The 18,678-nt window shown below is 40.6% G+C and overlaps 1 protein-coding gene across 1 annotated transcript in view; it reads left to right on the forward strand.

The window, feature by feature from the left end:
• Positions 1-18,678, forward strand: part of CLSPN (claspin) — a 35,993-nt gene that overhangs the window by 389 nt on the left and 16,926 nt on the right. Inside the window, exons 2-10 of the mRNA XM_004614254.3 lie at positions 3,227-3,332; positions 3,821-4,269; positions 6,133-6,294; positions 8,161-8,238; positions 8,548-8,620; positions 10,266-10,374; positions 10,558-11,111; positions 12,876-13,067; positions 17,443-17,681. Of these exons, the coding sequence (XP_004614311.2) occupies positions 3,227-3,332; positions 3,821-4,269; positions 6,133-6,294; positions 8,161-8,238; positions 8,548-8,620; positions 10,266-10,374; positions 10,558-11,111; positions 12,876-13,067; positions 17,443-17,681 (1,962 nt within the window). The remainder of the gene's footprint in view (positions 1-3,226; positions 3,333-3,820; positions 4,270-6,132; positions 6,295-8,160; positions 8,239-8,547; positions 8,621-10,265; positions 10,375-10,557; positions 11,112-12,875; positions 13,068-17,442; positions 17,682-18,678) is intronic.

The raw sequence follows: 18,678 nt of genomic DNA on the forward strand, positions 1-18,678 counted from the left end.
TTGCTCTCACAGGTCCCCCAGAGCGGCTGGGCTGCGGGGCCGGGGTCTGTAAACCGGCCAGGGGGGGCGGGTCTTCGGGTGTTCTGGAGGGGCTTCTGGCTCGTGGCAGGGTCGGAGAGAGGAAGTGACAGTCCTTCGGGGTCCCCTCACGGGAGGAGTCGCGCATCCGAACGTCCGGCGTATCCAGACCTGTGTTCTGGGGCCGGGCGGAGGGGGAGACCCGCCTTGCGAGCAGAGTTCAGAGGGCCGCCAAAAAACGGTGATCCCGAAAAAATATTTTAATGCACCATTTTGAAAATAAAAACGCAAAGAAAAAAAAAACCCTATGGCTTCAGAGTTTGCCCAAATTTTATTTAAGAGATAGAAACGTGTATTGAAGAGTAGAAGAGACCGGAGTGATAGTAAAGCGGGTAAAGCCTTGCACAAGGTTGACCCGGCTCCGATGCCCGCCACTCCAGAGGGTCCCCGAGCTCTCCAGGTGTGATCCCTGAGTACGGAGTCAGGAGTAAGCCCTGAGTCTCGCCGGGCGTGGCCCCCCCAAACAAAACAAAAAAAGAAAAGAAGAAGAGAAACTCCTGGCAGGAGAGGAACTTAATTTAAATGAAGATTGGCTGCCAACCCTGCATTTGCCTGTCTCCTGTTTCCTCACTCTAATTCTAGCTTTGGTTCCAATAAAACTTTATTTACAAAACCCAGGTGGTTGGCCTTCTGAGCCATAACTTGCCCATTTGATTTTCAAAATAATTATTATATTAAAATCTCTTGAAGGCCAGAGAAATAATGCAGCTGGTAAGCGTTTGTCTTGCTTGCAACTGACCTTGGTTCAATCCCCGGCACCAGATATGGTTCCTCAAGCACCACCAGGAGTGATCCTTGAGCGCAGAGCCAGGAGTAAGCCCTGTGTACTGCCAGTTGTGCCCCCCAAACCACCCACCAATATGTATATCGTCTTGACAGTATTTTGAGACCCTGCCCTCTGCCTATGGAGCCTTACCCGTGATCTGCTGCATACTACTTAACATAATGTATTTAAGAGCTCCCTCTTGTTTTGAAGTGTGTGGGTGCCTTCAGTGTCTTTATCCACAAACAACTGATGGTCTTACTGCTTTGGACTCTTGGGAGAATCATCAGCTTGCCCCTCAGTGACTCATCAGTACATGTTATCTTAGGCTATTGTTTTGATAATTTATTTAATAATTGTTGAAGAAACTATTAGAGTGAGGCATGTGCCCTTTTTTGTTAGGGGTTGTGGGCAGTGCCACATTAGCTGTACTCAGGACTTATTTCTGGTTCTATGCTCAAGTCTTACTCCTAACTCTGTACTTGGAGATCATTCATGGCAGTGGGTGATTGGGGGACCATATATAGTGCTGGGAATTGAGCCAGAGTTGACTCAATGCAAGGTAATCTCCTTACCCATTGTATTCTCTGGTCAGGTTTTGGGCCTTTTTACGTTATAATTGTTAATATTTTCACTCTTGTTAATAAATTACACCCTAATTGTAAGGACACAGGTGGCAGGCATCTAAGTATGTAGGGTCAGCTTGGATACTGTTCAAGTCGTGTAACCTACTTCTCCTTAGATTTCTATTTTTTTGGTGCTGTGAATTGGACCAGTGTCTGACTGTGTGTGAGGCATGTGCTTTCTTTTCAGCCACATCCGCCACCCTTCTCCATAGATTTTTTTGTTTAACCTGACTTTTAGAATGCTTTTATTTGAAAATATTTTAACATACAAATGTAGACTGATCTATCAAACCCATCACCCAGGTCCAACAATTATCAAGTCACGGGCTGGAGAGATAACTCAATGAACTGGATCACATGTTCTACATGGAGGAGGCCTAGTATCGATCTCCAGTACCACATGATCCCCATCATGATCAGGAGCAACCCCCAAGCACTAAACTTGGAGTAGTCCTGAGTATCTCTGGGTATGACCCCAAAAGTAAAAACCAAGCAAAATAAAATCTTGCTTGTATGTTTTTTTAAAAAATCTACGTACCCACTCATTTTCCCCCATTAGATTTTTTTGAATCAAATTCTAGACATTTCTTCCATAAACAATTACCTCTAAAAGATAGGAGCTTTCAAAATAGATAACTACAATATATATACCATGCCTAAAGAATTTAGAATTTTCGTTTAATATCAGATGTTTAGATAATGTTCATATTTCTTTGTCTTGTACATATATTTTGTTTGCTTGAATCCTGATTCAGTTTGCTTGAATCAAGATTCAAAGTCTGTATGTTAGACTCGTTAATATGTGTCTGCATATAAATTCCATTTTTTTATAGGTCCCCTCTTTTTTTCTCGCAATTTATTGTTTAAGATGCCACATAGTTTATACTTTACAGTTTCCGTATCTGGATTATTCTCTTCTCTATTATCTAATATGACATTTGGATACACTAAGAAACAGTTCATCTAGTTATCGTTACTCAAAATAAGTAGTTGGTTTTGTAGCACATTTTTTTATTTTTTATTTTATTTTTTTGTTTTTGGAACCAGAACTGGTAGTCCTCAGGGCTTCCTCCTGATTTTGCACTCAGGAATCACTCCTCCAGGTAGGGCTCAGGGAACCATATGTGGTACCAAGATTGGCTGCATACAAGGCATGTGTCCTACCTGCTACATCATTACTCCAGCCATTTGGAGTATTTTTCTTTTTTTTTTTTTTTTGGCTTTTTGGGTCACACCTGGCGATGCACAGGGGTTACTCCTGGTTCTGCACTCAGGAATTACACCTGGCTGTGCTCAGGGGACCATATGGGATGCTGGGATTTGAACCCGGGTCGGCCGCGTGCAAGGCAAACGCCCTACCCGCTGTGCTATCTCTCTAGCCCCAACCATTTGGAGTATTTTAAAAAATGTTTGTACAGACATTAAAAACTGTACTCAGGGCTTACTTCTGACTCTGTGCTCAAGGATCACTCCTGGTAGTGGATAGGAACCATATGTGGTGCCGGGGATAGAACCTGGGTTGGCTACATGCAAAGCAAGCACCTAACCTGCAGTACTATATCTTGGGCTCTATAGACTCCTTTAAAGGCAAGCAATTAATTTTTATTTGTCCAGTTTTTCCAGTGATTCTTTATGTCATCCTTTGTTGGTCCTTTATATTATGGTTCTTCTTTATTTTAGCCTGGTGATTATGTATCACTATTTATTCAAAGCTTTCTGTCACCTACTGGTTAGTGAAAACTGTAATCTACTTTTCTAGGTACACTTAGAAATCAATGATTCAAAACTTACTTCACAAGAAGCAAATAGTCTTTCTGACAGTGGACAGGAGAGCTGTGAAACAATTGGACTCTTGAGTGAAAGAGGTTTGTAATACTCAATGCTTTTATTTTTAGGAATAGAATGTAGGAGGTTAGATTGTAAGAGAATTGGATTGATTTTATTATTCTCTTGATGTATTAAATTATTAATGCCAGCTTTATTGTTTGCACCTTTTGAAAACCATTTCTATTATATTATTGAATCTCTAAAATGTCTAGCAGCTACTACTTTGCCTGATAGAAAGCATTGATTCTATAATAAAAGTATTTTTAACACCTGTCAGAAGGATTAGAACAACTTTACACATTGTAAATATATATAATTACATTGCTCAGTAAGAGATAGTTTTCTTTGGAAAATGTTTTTCAAGAAGTATTTTTAGATTTGCTTTGCTGCAGTCAGTTCTTAGTGGTAGTTATATAATTTCACAAGGTAACATATCACTTGGATAATGGGGTGTATTTTTGAGGAGTAGTAGGACTAGAAGAAAGGCCAAATGACAATCTTTTTAAAAACATTGTGTTCCTCACAGATTCAGATGAAGAGATATGTGTGGGTAAGAAATCAAAAAGCAGGAAAGTGCTACAAGAGAGTGATTCTGAAGAAGAGGACATAAAGGCCTCTTCAAAGAAAACTACCTATGACAGTGTCGAGGAGGAAGATAAAGAGAATTTATATGCTGGAAAAAATGGAAACATCAGAAGGATTTACAAAACTCTGGGGAACAGTGATGAAAGTGACCTTGAGGAGTCTTTGGATAAGGAAAATCTTGAGAGTCAAGTGACATCTTGCTTAGAACTGGGTCTCCAATCTGAAAACATGGTGGACTTTACAGTTGACAGAAAGAGTGTAAAAAGACCCATACCTTATAAAGAAGGAACTGGAGGAAAAACAAAAGTAAAATCAAAAAGAAGGCTTGAGAAAGAGGAGAAAAAGATGGAAAAAATTAGACGGCTTAAAAATAAGGAAACAAAAAATGAGGTATGTCTTAAAGAATAATTTTCTATTCCCAGGCCCCAGATTAACATTTTAGAAAAAGATGCATCTAGTTCTTCAGGGTTTTTTTTTCTGTGCACAGAATATTGCTTTGAGTTGATTGTTTTGTATTGCAAGTAATGAAATCACTGTATCACTGTCATCCCATTGCTCATCGGTTCGCTGGAGTGGGCACCAGTAACGTCTCCATCGTGAGACTTGTTACTGTTTTTGGCATATTGAATACACCACAGGGAGCTTGCTAGACTCTGCCGTGTGGGCGAGATACTCTCAGGAGCTTGCTGGGCTCTCCGAGAGGGGAGGAAGAATTGAACCCAAGTTGGCCTTGTGCAAGGCAAATGCCCTACCCTCTGGGCTATCACTCCAGCCCAAGTAATGGAATAGCACTGTAGCACTGTCGTCCCAAGTAATGGAATATGTGATTTAAAACTTGTTGGTCTCATTTTCCATTTCAGATACACAAATAAATGGGTTTATGATTTTCATTGATCACTTGAAGTAATTTTTGTGTTTCTCATCTGATGAAAATATTCTGAGGTGAATTTTTCAGGCATTCATCAGTTAGAAGTCTTGTTTGCTACCTTGAAAAACCACACTTGGTACATTTTCCATCCCAGGGGTTGCCTACATCTCAGCTTACAATGGTGTAGTCTAGACTCTCCCCTTTGGAGAAGCTCATCTTTTTCTCTTTTTTGTTTTTGTTTTTTGAGTCACATGCAGCAGTGCCCAGACTTAGTACTGGCTCTGCACTCAGGGTTTACTCCTGGCAGGCTCGGGACCATATGGGGTGCCAGGGATCAAACTCGAGTTGGCTGCTTGCAAAGCAAGAGCCTTTCCTACTCTATTATTTCTCCAGTCTCCATCTTGTCTTGAGCACATATCACTTTCTCCACTCATGTTTCTCTAGATAAAACTATTTTACTAAAGAAAGGAGAAAGAAAAAAAAGCCATGCTTAAGTTTATAAACCAATTGATTTATAATTTACAGGTAATTTTATTTTTCAAAAAATATTTGCTGTTAAGTTAGTTTTGGACAGTTGTGTAAAATTACAGTCTGAACTGTGTGTTAGAAACTAATGAGAGTTTCATCTACCACCTATTGATTAAATAACATCATCATCATCATCATTCCTTGATAATTGAATTTCTCGACTGGTCTCAGTAACTTCTCCATTCTTTTTAGCCCTGAGATTTTAGAAGCCTCTTTCTACTCGTCTTTCCCAATGATGCTGCATTAGAGGCTCTTTCAGGGTCAGGGGAATGAGACCCAGCTTGTTACTGGTTTTGGCATATTAATACATCATGGGGACCTTGCGAGGCTCTCCCATGTGGGCAGGAAACTCCTGGTAGTTTGCTAGGTTCTCCCAGGGGAGAAGTAAGCTATAAGATATCACACAGCCGAGAATCTGCCTCATGTTTCTGGGAGCTTGCTTTTAAGTCTCTGGATGCTGTCCGTGGATGGGATTACATGGCGCTGGGGGGCAGTCCTTGGCTACTGGGAAATGGGAAATCTGGGCGGAGGAGTTTCGAACCGAGCAGGCTTGGAGGTCTCAGCCCCAGGTCCCACACACCTGGGTTCCTCTGCCTGGTACCTTCATGCGTGAGGCTCATCTGAATGTGTGCAGAGGGGCCTTGAGCATGGCTGTGGCTAGGCTCTGGAGGTCTTGGGTCACCAGGAGCTCTGCTCAGGGTGGGGAGGGAAGCTGGAGCCCATCCTCTCCGAGGGGCCCCAGGGAAGACAACTATTGCTTAAATAACCTACTCCAAATTATTATAGAATGTGGAATATTTCAATATTTCATTATTTTAATGATTGAGTTTTGCTTTTTTCTTTTTGCATTTGTACAGGAAGATGAAGTGGAAAAGCCATTTAATGACAGTGGCTGTCTTCTTGTGGATAATGATCTTTTTGAAACTGGGTTGGAAGAGGAAAATGACTCTCCACTGGATGATGAAGAGTCATTAGAATCAATAAGGGCATCTGTGAAAAACAAAGTGAAAAAGCACAAGGCAAGTAGATACTAGCATTGTAACTAACCAACTGTTTCTAACCTTTATTTTAAATTTTTATTTATTTTTGTTTTGTTTTGGGTCACACCCGGCAATGCCTAGAGGTTGCTCTGGCTCTGCACTCAGGAATTATTCCTGGTGGTGCTCAGAGGACCCATATTGAATGCTGGGGATCAAACCTGGTAGGAACTCATACAAGGCAGTTGCTCTACCACTGTATTATTGCTCTGGCTCCTTTTTTATTTATTTATTATTTATTTATTTGTTTTTGCTTTTTGGGTCACACCTGGCATTGCACAGGGGTTACTCCTGGCTTTGCACTCAGGTTACTCCTGGTGGTGCTCAGGGAACCACATGGGATGCTGGGAATCAAACCTGGGTCGGCCACGTGCAAGGCAAATGCCCTACCCTCTGTACTATCACTCCAGCCCCTGACTCCTTCTTTTTTAATTTGTTGTTCAAACCTTAATTTTTTTTTTAATCTGAAGAAAAAAATACCTCAATTATTTAGGTTTTTCATTTTAAATTTTGGAATCTTGCAATGTAAATGATAGATGCTCTCTTGTTTGGATACCAGTATTTTGATAGTCCTTATAGAAATATCTGATAGTCCTTATAAGATAGTCCTTATAGATAAAGTAAGACACATTATCTTATTTAAGAAGCAGGTAAGTATTGGGTAGATGTGTATATTTTTAAATTCTTCAGCCTCTGAGAAATGAGCCCACAGGGTCTCACAAAGGATATTACAAAGCTTTATTGTTCTGATTGTTTGGAAGCATAACTATTCTTCCTAAGAAGACATTGTCTCTGCTAATGAAAAGATGTAATAGGGATTCAACCTTATTTGAAACACGTAGTTTGTTTTCTATGCACTGTAGAATATTTGTGGGGGTGTTTTGTTTTGGTTTTGGTTTGTTTTATAATTGTTGGTTTATTATTAATACCGTCTGATTACAGATTATTATGAAAATAATCTTTTGGGAGGGAAGCAATTAAAAAACGAGTAATTGTGTGTGTGTGTGTGTGTGTGTGTGTGTGTGTTTTGCCTGGGATTTCAGCTCAGAGCCTCTTACACATGAAAGTTACTTACTGTTATATACACACTGAGATACATCCCCAGGTTCAAAAAGCGACCGTGCATGTGTGTGTATATATGTTAGGGAGGACATTCTTAGGAGACCACTTCTATTGTGGTGCTGAGGGATCCATGTAGTGCCAGGGATTGAATCCAGGATTCCTGCATGCATGCTCTCCAACCCTTTGAATCATTCCTACAGGTCCAAAAGCAATTGTTTAGTATGCAACATCCTCTTGGTTTAGTTTGTTGGTTGGTTTGGTTTTGAGGCTAGCTTAGAGGTCACTCCTGACAGTGCTGGTGACTATATGGTGACAGGAATTGTACTAGAGCCTCTCATATTAAAAGCATGTATTCCAGTTCAGTGAGCTATTTCTCCAGTCCTTCAGTTTAATTTTTTTATTAGTTTTTTTTTTGGTTTTTGGGTCACACCCAGCAGTGCACAGGGGTTACTCCTGGCTTATGCACTCAGGAATTACTCCTGGAGTGCTCGGGGGACCATATGGGATGCTGGGAATCGAACCCGGGTCAGCCACGTGCAAGGCAAATGCCCTCCCCGCTGTGCTATTGCTCCAGCCCCTGTTATTAGTTTTTTGTTTTGGGGTCATGCCCAGTGATGCTCAGGGATTACTCTTGGCCCTGCACTCAGAAATTACTGTAGGCAGTGCTTGGGGACCATATGGGATGCCGGTAGGTCAAGTGCAAGGCAACACCCTGCCCACTGTACTATCTCTCCAGCTCCCTTAGTTTAATTTTTGTTCATATTAATGTCTTTGTTTTTCTTTCAGGAAAAGAAACTGTCTTTGGAAAGTGGCATCAGTTCCTTTGAGGAAGAAAGTGAATTATCAAAAGGCACCGTTAGGAAGGTGAGACAGAGTCTGATGTAGTTGTCATGTTGATCTGTTTTCAACTCTTGAGATCATGGCTTTCTGGAATATTTTATTGTGTTTTTTATATTTTCCTGGTTCCTAAGATACTATTTTGTACATAGTAGCCATCTGAATACAAATTCAGTTAACTCTGTGTACCTTGCAAATATAACTGCTTAGGTTTTTGTTGTGCATTAATGCTTACTGTACCTTTTTCATCTTTTTTTCAAAAAGAGAAGGCTCTTGAAATATGTATATTTTATATTTTTGGATAATAATCTAATCTCACCTTTTGTTTTATTTAAGGAAAGGAAGGCAGCCAAATTAAGTAAGGAAGCATTAAAAAAACTGCACAGTGAAACGCAGCGCCTTATTCGAGGTAAAGCAAACCAGTATACTAATTTAGGATATCTTGTATAAGCATACTTGGAAGTTGGAAAATTTGTAGTGTTTTTTGATTATTATTTAGTTTGGGGTCATACGCAGTGGCACTTAGGGCTGTTCCTGGCTTTGTGCTCAGGGATTTCTTCCATCAGTTCTCCAGGGATCATGTGGTTCAAGGATCAAACACTGTCTTCTGGCTTGCAAAGAATGTGAAATAGCCCATTGAGCTATCTCCCTATCCCCAAAATTTTGTTTTTTAACACTTCTAATATGAATGGATTATAATATCAAGTTTAGGTTTATCCTGGTGAATGGCTATTCTAAAGCTCTTGGAATGTTCTGTTTTTGTTGTTATTTGTTTTGGGGTGACATTCAGCTTTTGTTGTTTGTTTTGGGGTCACATTCAGTGCTGCTCAGGGCTTACTTCTGGCTCTGTGGTCAGGGATCTCTCTTGACAGTGCTCAGGGGGCCATATGGTGTGTCAGGGATTGAACTTGGGTTGGTCGATTGCCTGCAAGGCAAGTGCCCTACTCATTGTACTATTTTTCTGGCCCCAGGAATATTCTTTTTAATTTTTTCTTAAAGTTTTATTGAAACACAAACAAATTTCTAGTTTTTCTAGGGCAGAGAAGGTATGGTTCTTCTTTTTTGCTTTTTGGTTCATACCCAGCAATGCACAGGGGTTACTCCTGGCTCTACACTGAGGAATTACTCTTGGCGGTGCTCGGGGGACCATATGGGATGCTGGAAATCGAACCCGGGAGGCCTCGTGTAAAGTAAACACCCTGCCCGCTGTGCTATCACTCCAGTCCCCCAGGAATATTCTTAAAGAAAAGAAAATTCCCAGGATTATGGTGGCAGTGGGAGGAAGTTATTTTTTTTTTGTTTGTTTTTTTGTGGTGCTGGGTATTGGACCCAGGGTAAATATTCTACTGCTGAGCTTCCCTCAGACCTGGAGGGAGTTTTCTTCCTACCTGCTGTATGTGCTACTTCTCCATATCTCTTTCTTTTTGTTGTTGTTGTTGTTGGAAGGCACACCCAGCCATGCTTAGAGCTTTCTCCTGGCTCTGTGCTCAGGGATCAGTCCCTGGTATGGCTCCAGAGATTCGGGGTGTCAGGGATCAAAACCAGGATTGCAAGGCAAGCACCCTGTGTATTGTACTATTTCTCAAGACCCTGGAGAGAGTTTTCTTAGTGGTTGTCTACGGACCAGCTTTATTAGGATGCCTTTGGGAATTTTGCAAATATATAAATTATAAGCTCCAGAGAAATTCTGATTCAATATGTGGTTCTGAAATTTATTTATTTTTTTTAATCTCTGGGGGCTGGAGAGATTGTACAGTGGTTAGAGTGCCTGCATCTCATGCAGTCAGTCTGGTTTTGATCCCCTGCATCCCATAATTCCTGAGTGCAGAGACAGGAGCGAGCATTGCCAGGTGTGGCCCAAAATACAAAAATTTAAAACTTTAAAATAATAAGATAAATAAAGCCACTGGTCTTCATAGAATCATACATGAAATGATACCTTTATTACCAGCAAGATAGTTTTCATTTCTGGTGCTAACTTTATACTATTTGTTGAATATAAAGTGACTCTTCAGAGTATACAATGTATGTATTTGTTTTATCTCATTTTATAGAGTCTGCACTTAATCTTCCATATCATATCCCTGAGAATAAAACCATTCATGATTTCTTCAAACGTAAACCCCGACCCACTTGTCCTGGAAGTGCCATGACGTTATTGAAGTAAGAACATCTTTCTTTATGGTTATGTATTTTTGTAAACATTCAGTTTTGCAGCAGACATCTAGTATAAAAAATTCATATTTCTAACTTCTGAAAGTTTTTTCATTGGTTTCATGATGTGAGGGATGAGAATATTTTACACTTAAGTAAATTTTTCAATTCTAGCTCATTTTCCTTTTCTAGGTCATCTAAATATCAAAAAATCATAGACTCGGCAAACTCATCGGGAGTGAGTTGTGACCAGCATAGCAAAGACTCTGAGCAGACAACAAGTGCAGGATATGAAATGGAGATTAATACAGCCCCTTCAGTTTCAAAGGAAAGCCATCTCATTACTGAGTCAGCTGAGTCGTGCAGTAAGAATTTGATGGGAAGTGAGGAGCTAGAAATTCAGGAGAAGCAGAAGCAAAATGATGCTGCAGTTTCATCTGGGGACAGCTCAGCAGGGCAACAGGAACTCACTTTCGTTAGAAATCAGGACAGTGAGGTGTATGAGGCAGGAGGACTTTCAGCACCTGAACCTCATGCCCTGGAGGGAGAAGAAGTACTGAAAAAAACAGAAGAGGTGGATAACCCTAGGCAGCAGATTAAATCAGCTGCAGGAGTGCCACCTGAAAAAGTGAGACGGTTTACACTGGATAGACTCAAGCAATTGGGAGTAGACGTTTCCATTAAACCTCGGCTGGGAGCCAGTGAAGATTCTTTTGTGATACTTGAAGAACCTGAAACCAACAGAGGTAATCTTTTGAGTTGTGGGGAATCTCTCTAGAGTGATTTATTTTGACAGCTTTTGATTATTTGGGACTGTGAGGAACAGGGAACACAAAATAACCACAACAGGACTTTTTTCTATAGGTATCTAGGAATGAGTAGAATTCCATTAAACAAATTTGGCAGGGTCGCAGAATGATCTAATTCTTGTTTGTTTGTTTAGGTTTATTGAAGCCACACCTGACAGTGTTTAGGGCTATTGCTACTTGCAGCTTTGTGCTGAGGTGGGGAAGAGAGTAGTGTACTGTCTCCTTCAGTCCTCTAGGAACTATATGATGTGATTGGGCCTTCTGCATGCAGAGCATGTGCTCAGCCCTTGAGCTATCCCTTGTGGCTATCTAATCCCTGTTTAAAATGAAAATATAGGGTCTAGAGATAATACAGAAGGTATGGTGTCTGCCTTTCATGAATCCTACCTGGGTTCCATCCCTGGCATCCCATATGGTCCACTGAGCATCACCAGAAGTAATTCCTGGGTACAGAGCTAGGAGTGACCCCTAGGCATTGCTGATCGTGGTCCAAAAATCAGCTGAACAAACAAACAATATAATTGGCCTCCTAGTGGAGAGATAAAATAGGGTTTAAGCTCTTGCTTTGCCTGTTGCCCTACCCAGTACTGCATCTGTTCTCTGTAGCACTGCCAGAAATAAGCCCTAAGCACAGGTGGGTATGCCCCCAGAACACTGAGAGCCTTGGCTCTCCCAAGCAAGCTAGGAAAGCAAGAAAGTCCCCCTACTCTAAGTAGTGAAATTTACTTTTTTTTTTAGGTGAAATTTACTTAGGAAGCTATTTGTAGTTAATACATAGAAGAGATACCTTGATATTGTGTTATAATACTTAGGAATTTGTTCCTGTTTTTCAGCCCGAAATTCTAGACCCTCTCTTGGTAGTGTTCAGAGTATAGTACAAATCTTACAGTTTGGTGCTTGGGCTGATGGCACTAGTGGGTCACCAGCACTACCCCACCAATGCTGCAGGGTAGGAGGCATGCATTGCTAATGACTGAACTCAGGGCCTTGTATATTAGGCATGTGCTCTACCACTTTGAGATATCTTCCAGACCTTATCTAATATTTTTACTAAAAGAAGTGCATGTAGGGGCCTGAGTGATGTACAGCAGATAGGGAGCTTGCTTTGCATGAGGCCAACTTGGATTTGATCCCTGGCATCCCATATGGTCCCCAGCACTACCAGGAGTAAGCCTTGAGTACTATTGGTGTGACCCCCAAATGAACAAAAATATATATTTAGAAACATTTGTTGTAAGTCCCTCCCCTAAAATGATTGTTTTGAAGGGTAAGTGGGAATCCCAGTGCTCATACTTCCCAAAAGGGCCACTCCTAGGGATTTGGGCAAACTGGGTGGTTCAATGCTCAGTTATGCTGAGGGCCATCAGGGCAATACCAGCAGTTCTTAGTGGCCCATGAGGTTTTAGTGCTCAAACTTTGGTCCTTATGCATGCAAGGCCTATGCCCCTGACCACTAAGCTATCTCTCTAGATCCTCTAAAATAATTTTTGTATATGAAAAAAAGGACAGTTGGAACATTCATTAGTTGGTGTGTGGGTTGAGTTGTAGAAATAGATACTAGTAACAAAGGAATTTTTGGTGTTTCTGTGGCTTTTTCCCTTAGACCTTTGTTGAACTAAGAAACTTAGTTTCTAATTCCTGTTAGGAATCTTAAGGAAAGAATGTGAATATGACACACTCATGATTGGTGTTTGGGTTTAGAATTGGAAGCCTTAAAGCAGCGATTCTGGAAGCATGCTAATCCTGCAGCCAAACCCAGGGCTTGTCAGAAACTGAATGTGAACATCATAGTGAAAGATAAAGGCACTAATGGAAAGGAAGAGCTAAAGACAGATGTGGTACCTGTAACTTTGGCAGCTGAAAAACTGGATGAAACAGGCCACACAAAACCAGGTATGTCTGTCCATCTTTTTTTGACTCTACACTTTGTGGTTACAGATATTTATGACTACTGAAATACTATAGTGAACAGTTGTAGAATTCTTTTCTTTGGAGACTTTAGAGATTGAATAGCTGTATCTCTCAAATGATTCATGTATAACATAAAACAATTCATAAAACAATAACTGCCCACAGTAGAAATTGCAGATAATATGAATCTTTACATTATATTAGTTTTTTTTGTTTGTTTGGTTTTGAGTTTTTGTTCTGTTTTGGGGCCATATGGGTGTTGCTCAGGGGTTACTCCTGGCTTTGTGCTCAGGAAATCACTCCTAGCAGTGTTTGGGGGGCCATATGGGATGCTGGGGATTAAACCTGGTCAACCACAAGAGGTTACTTACTTACTGTACTATCTCTCCAGCCCCTACATTGTAGAAACAAGTTATACAACCTTCTATCAGAGACAGTAGACAATATCTACAACCATATTATCGGTTCTTCACAAACTCTTTGTATGCATACATATGCATATTAAATGTGCTATATCTGAACCTTTAGTGATGGTTCAGGGGGAGGTGGTTTCAGTACTAGGAATTAAACTGTGCCTCACACATGTGACACAAGTACTCTTCTGCTGAGCCACATGCCTAGTCCCTGATTTTTAATTTTAAGAATAGTAGGATCAGGTTATTAATCCACTTTTCTCTTTAAAAATAAAAGTGGTAGGGCCAAAGAGATAATAAAGGGCTTAAGGTATTTTCCTTGCATGCTGCTGACCCTAGTTCAATCCCTGGCACCACATATATGGTTCTCTGTCCTGCTTCAGAAGTGATTCCTGAGCTGAGAGCCAGGAGTAAGCCCCAAATATCACTGTGACCCAAAGACCAAATAAAGAAAATACAAATAATTTATATTATATAAAATAAAAGTCAAAACATCTGAGGAGTGCCAAGGGCTGTGTGTGTTAAAGTGCTAAAGTATGTGCAAGGTCCTGGGTTTGATTCTCAGCACTGCATGCCCCACCCTGTAACCCTGGTCCAAGCATCATTAGACCAAGCACTGCTGGGTGTGGCCTCTGAAAATGAAATAAAATTGCTAGGGATCTAACCCAGAGCCTCACAATTGCAAGGCAATAAATAACACTGGTATTCTTATTCTATATATAAGAAAATTGAAATACCTAGCATTTAAACAACTTGCTCAAGTTTATACAAGTAGCAGGAAGCTACGACTTACTCTATACCATCTCTCTACAGAGCTCAGGTGTACTTTCTTTTTCTTTGTTGTTGGACCACACCCAACTGACCCCAGAACATACTCAGTCTCTATGTTCAGGGATCATTACTGGCAGGGCTTGGAGAACTACATATGGTGTTGGGGATCAAACTCTGGTTAGCTGCATGCAAGGCAAGTGCCTAACTCACTGTACTACCTCTCTGACTCATCAATTGTGCTCTCTATTCTTATATTATTGTTTTCTGTTTGTTTTCTCTCTCTTGTTTTTTAAATGTCTGGAATCAAACCCAGGGCCTCACACATATAAAACAAGTGCTCTACCACTGAGATATTTTTGTTTGTTTTTTCTATTTTGGGGGGAGGGTGGGATCTTGGGGCCTATACCTGGTATTGCTCTGGCATCCCTCCTATCAGTACTCAGGGGAGCATAGGCAGTGTCAGGGAATCTAATTGGGGTTGGATGAATGTAAGGCAAGCACCTTAATCTTTGTATTATTTCTCCAACCCTTTGTTTGGTTGGTTTGTTTTGGGGGAGCAGAGTCTGGGATTAAACCAAGGATCTCACACATGCAAGGCAAGTGCTCTACCACCAAGCTATATCCCAATCCATTGTTTGATTTATTTATTTTTAAGTTTGGTTTGTTTTTCTTTCATTTCCTACAGTGTTCAGGGGCTATTCTTAGCTCTGTATCAGGGGTTGCTTCCAGTGGTTATTTACATTGGTGTTTCGGATTATGCTGCACAATGCATTGAACCCAGGCCTCTCACATACAAAGCATACAGTCAAACCTATTGAATTGCCTCTCCATCCCCATTGATTGTTTTGTTTGGTTTTGGATTTGGGAGCCTTACCCAGCAGTGTTTACACCTGGCTCTGAACTCAAGGATTATTCCTGGCAGGGCTTGGGCATCATATGGGGTGCCAGGGTGGTAGGTTGCATGCAAGGCAAGTGCCCTACCACCATCCATCACTCTGGTCCTCTCACTGATGTTTTATCGAATCTACATCCAGAGGTTTGCTGTACTTGGAGGCCACTTGGGCCACGTGCCGTGGCATTATGATAGGAAAGTCTACTGCTTTTGAGATTTTTGTTGTTGTTGTTGTTTTACTTTTCAAATGTATAGCAATGTATTGTATGAGTACAGTCATAGTTTGCTTAAAGTCATGATTTTGGTTCAAGTCAACCACATACGTGACAATGGTCTCAATAGGCTATATTTAATATATAACCTAGCTCTACAGTAAACTATGCCAGCATTCATTCAACCCTTTAATTTTTGTAGGTTTTGGGCCACACTTGAATGTGCTCAAGTCTTACTCCTAGCAGTGCTTGGGGGACCATATGCAGTACTGGGGATCAAACTGGGGTTGTCCATATGCAATGCAAGTGCCTTACCCCCTGTACTGTCTCTCCAGCCCCCAACCTTTATACTCTGTTGGACTGGCACTTGTTCTGCATACCCGTTCTTTGAACCACAGTTATAACTAAGATAGTAGATCAGTGATTTTCAGCCTTTTTATACCTGAGACCAGCACTAGTCCATGGACTGATTGTTGTAGACCACTGGGCTATACTGTCTAGGCTGTGTGATTATACTCAGACTTTCTTACAACAGCAAATTCATATAAAGTGGGCTAGAGGTATGTCACAAAGTGGTGGAGATAGATGCCCAGTATGTGCGGGGATCAGCATTCCGTTCTTGGCAACATACCTCTATACTTCTCTAGCACTACCAGCCAAGTATAGCTCTGGTGGGCTCCTGGCTTCTGAGCACCACTGGTCGTGGCCCTGGTAGCTTCCAGCACCATTAGGCCCAAAGCACTGCAGTGTCAGGTTCAAACCATTGGGATGATTTTCACCAGGAGTGATAATCCTACTTCAAAAAATACAAAATCACCTAATGATGCATTTCTTAAAGTAATTTCCTTTGTTAAATGACATTTGGCTGTTGACGCTGGAGGGATAGTATAGCAGTTGGGTGCCTACCTTGTAAGCAGTCGACCTGGATTCAATCCCCAGAATCTCATATGGTCCCACTGAGCACCAGCAGAAGTGATCCCTGAGTGCAGAGCAGCCAAGAGTAAGAGTAAGCCCTGAGCATCACCAGGTGTGGCCTAGAAGGGGGAAAAAAAAAAAAAAAAGAGCATGGTTATATAATCAGACTCCTATTAATGTGTATCTTGATTATTTTGGTTTTGGGCTATTTTAACAATATTTCTGTTTTTTGTTTTGTTTTGTTCTGTTTTTAGCTTTTTGGGTCACATCTAGTGATGCACAGGGATTACTCCTGGCTCATGCACTCAGGAATTACCCCTGGCAGTGCTCAGGGGACCATATGGGATGTCTTGAATTGAACCCGGGTCGGCCGTGTGCAAGGCAAATGCCCTACCCACTGTGCTATCACTCCAGCCCCAATATTTCTGATTTTTTAAATATATAAATCAATATTTTTCTTCATGGTTTCTGGCTTCTGAGCCATAAGACTTTTTACTCACAGTAATTATAGGGTGGTAGAAATGCAAAGATTTAAAAAAATTAAAAAGATTTACAACAGGGGCTGGAGTGATAGCACAGCGGGTAGGGCATTTGCCTTGCACACGGCTGACCTGGGTTCAATTCCCAGCATCTCATATGGTCCCCTGAGCACCACCAGGGTAATGCCTGAGTGCAGAGCCAGGAGTGACCCAAAAAGCAAAAAAAAAAAAAAAAAAAAAAAAAAAAAGGAAAAAAAAAGATTTACAGCAAAAGGGTCAAAAAAAGGGAAAATACACTAATTTATAGTCATACTAGTTTTACCTAATAATAAAGACCATATTGAGTAATATTTTAATAGTAAATGGGAATTTAAATTTGTTAGAGAAGTGGCTCAATTGATAGTACAGAAGTTAGGGTGCCTTCCTTTATTCAGTCAACCCAGGTTCAGTCCTTGCTACCCTATATGACCCATGAGTCCTTCCAAGAGTAAACCCTGAAACAGAGAAAGGAGTAAACCCTGGTTACTGCTGGGTGTGGTCCCCTGCAAAAAAAAAAAATGTTGGGGAATAGCCCCTGAGCCCTAGTGTGGCCTAACTGCCTACTCTACTAAAAATAAAGGTTATTTAGATTCTTACAGTATGTAGTCTAAAACTTTTCTTTATATTTCTGCTTAGGTGAAAAACTTCAGGTGCTAAAAGCCAAACTACAAGAAGCAATGAAACTCCGAAGGTTTGAGGAGCGCCAAAAGCGTGAAGCATTATTTAAATTAGATAATGAAGAGGTATTTGAAGAAGAGGAGGAAGAAGAAGAAGAAATAACGGATGAGTCTGAACAAGATGGAGAAGAGGAGGAAGAGGAAGAATTAGAGGAAGAAGAGGCCAAAGTAGAAGAGGAGGATGAAAGCAATCAAGAGGTTTCTGGCAATTATGTAATTTTGTAATTGGTCACAATAAATAGGAGAATAGAAAATCATATTTGAATAAGAATATGATAAGCATATTTGATTGTGAGAAATTTTAGAATTAAAGATAAATGTAGCTAATTCACAGTGAATTCATATGTACTTAAAGCTTACTGTGTTCAGTTCTGTCAGTATTATTGAGCACCTACAGACTTGCAAACCTTGGCTTCTACCTATTTACCTATAGTAATATCACTGTGATCGTATTGAAATGGCTTTGTATTAATAGAGACTTTGTTTTTGTTGTTAAGTTTGTTCCTATCCAAATTTAAAAGCAGAGGGCCAGAGAGAAAGTACAGTGGGTATGGCGCTTCCTTCCCCAACATCCCAAATGGTCCCCTGACTATTGCCAGGAGTGATTTCTGAGTGCAGAGCCAGGAATGAGTTCTAAGTACCACCAGATGTGGCTCTCCTACAGCTTTTTTTTTTTTTTACCTTAATCAGGTTGAGGTTGGAATAAATTCTCAGGCAGGCCAAGATATTCCTAAGTGAATTTCATGCTTCATTGAGAAGGATATTTGTAAAAGATACTCTTGTCTTTGTTCCATAATATTATTTTCTGCCTAGGAAAATAGATGGTAATAAGATTTTTGGCATAAGAGAAAGGGAAAAAATTCTTATTAGAATGTGGACTCACTTGGAAATAATGGCTAATATTTAACCAGGATCAAAGGAGAAGGAAATAATAACTGGGCAGCATATTGTAGTCTGATTGGCTGGATATTATTAATTGTTCTGTAAATCTCAGGCTAATTAATCTATTATTGCCTCAATAAAATGATAATTCTGTGAATCCTGTAGCAACTTTGATAAAGGTATAACAACAGAAGTATGAAGAGTTCTTCCCCCACCCTCCCGATTTATTCTTTGTGGGGGAAGGGAGCACACCCAGTGATGCTTAGGGGTTACTCCTGGCTCTGCACTCAGGAATTACTCCTGGCGGTACTTG

The sequence above is a fragment of the Sorex araneus genome, chromosome 5 (assembly GCF_027595985.1).
Source record: "Sorex araneus isolate mSorAra2 chromosome 5, mSorAra2.pri, whole genome shotgun sequence".
Taxonomy (NCBI): Eukaryota; Metazoa; Chordata; class Mammalia; order Eulipotyphla; family Soricidae; genus Sorex; species Sorex araneus.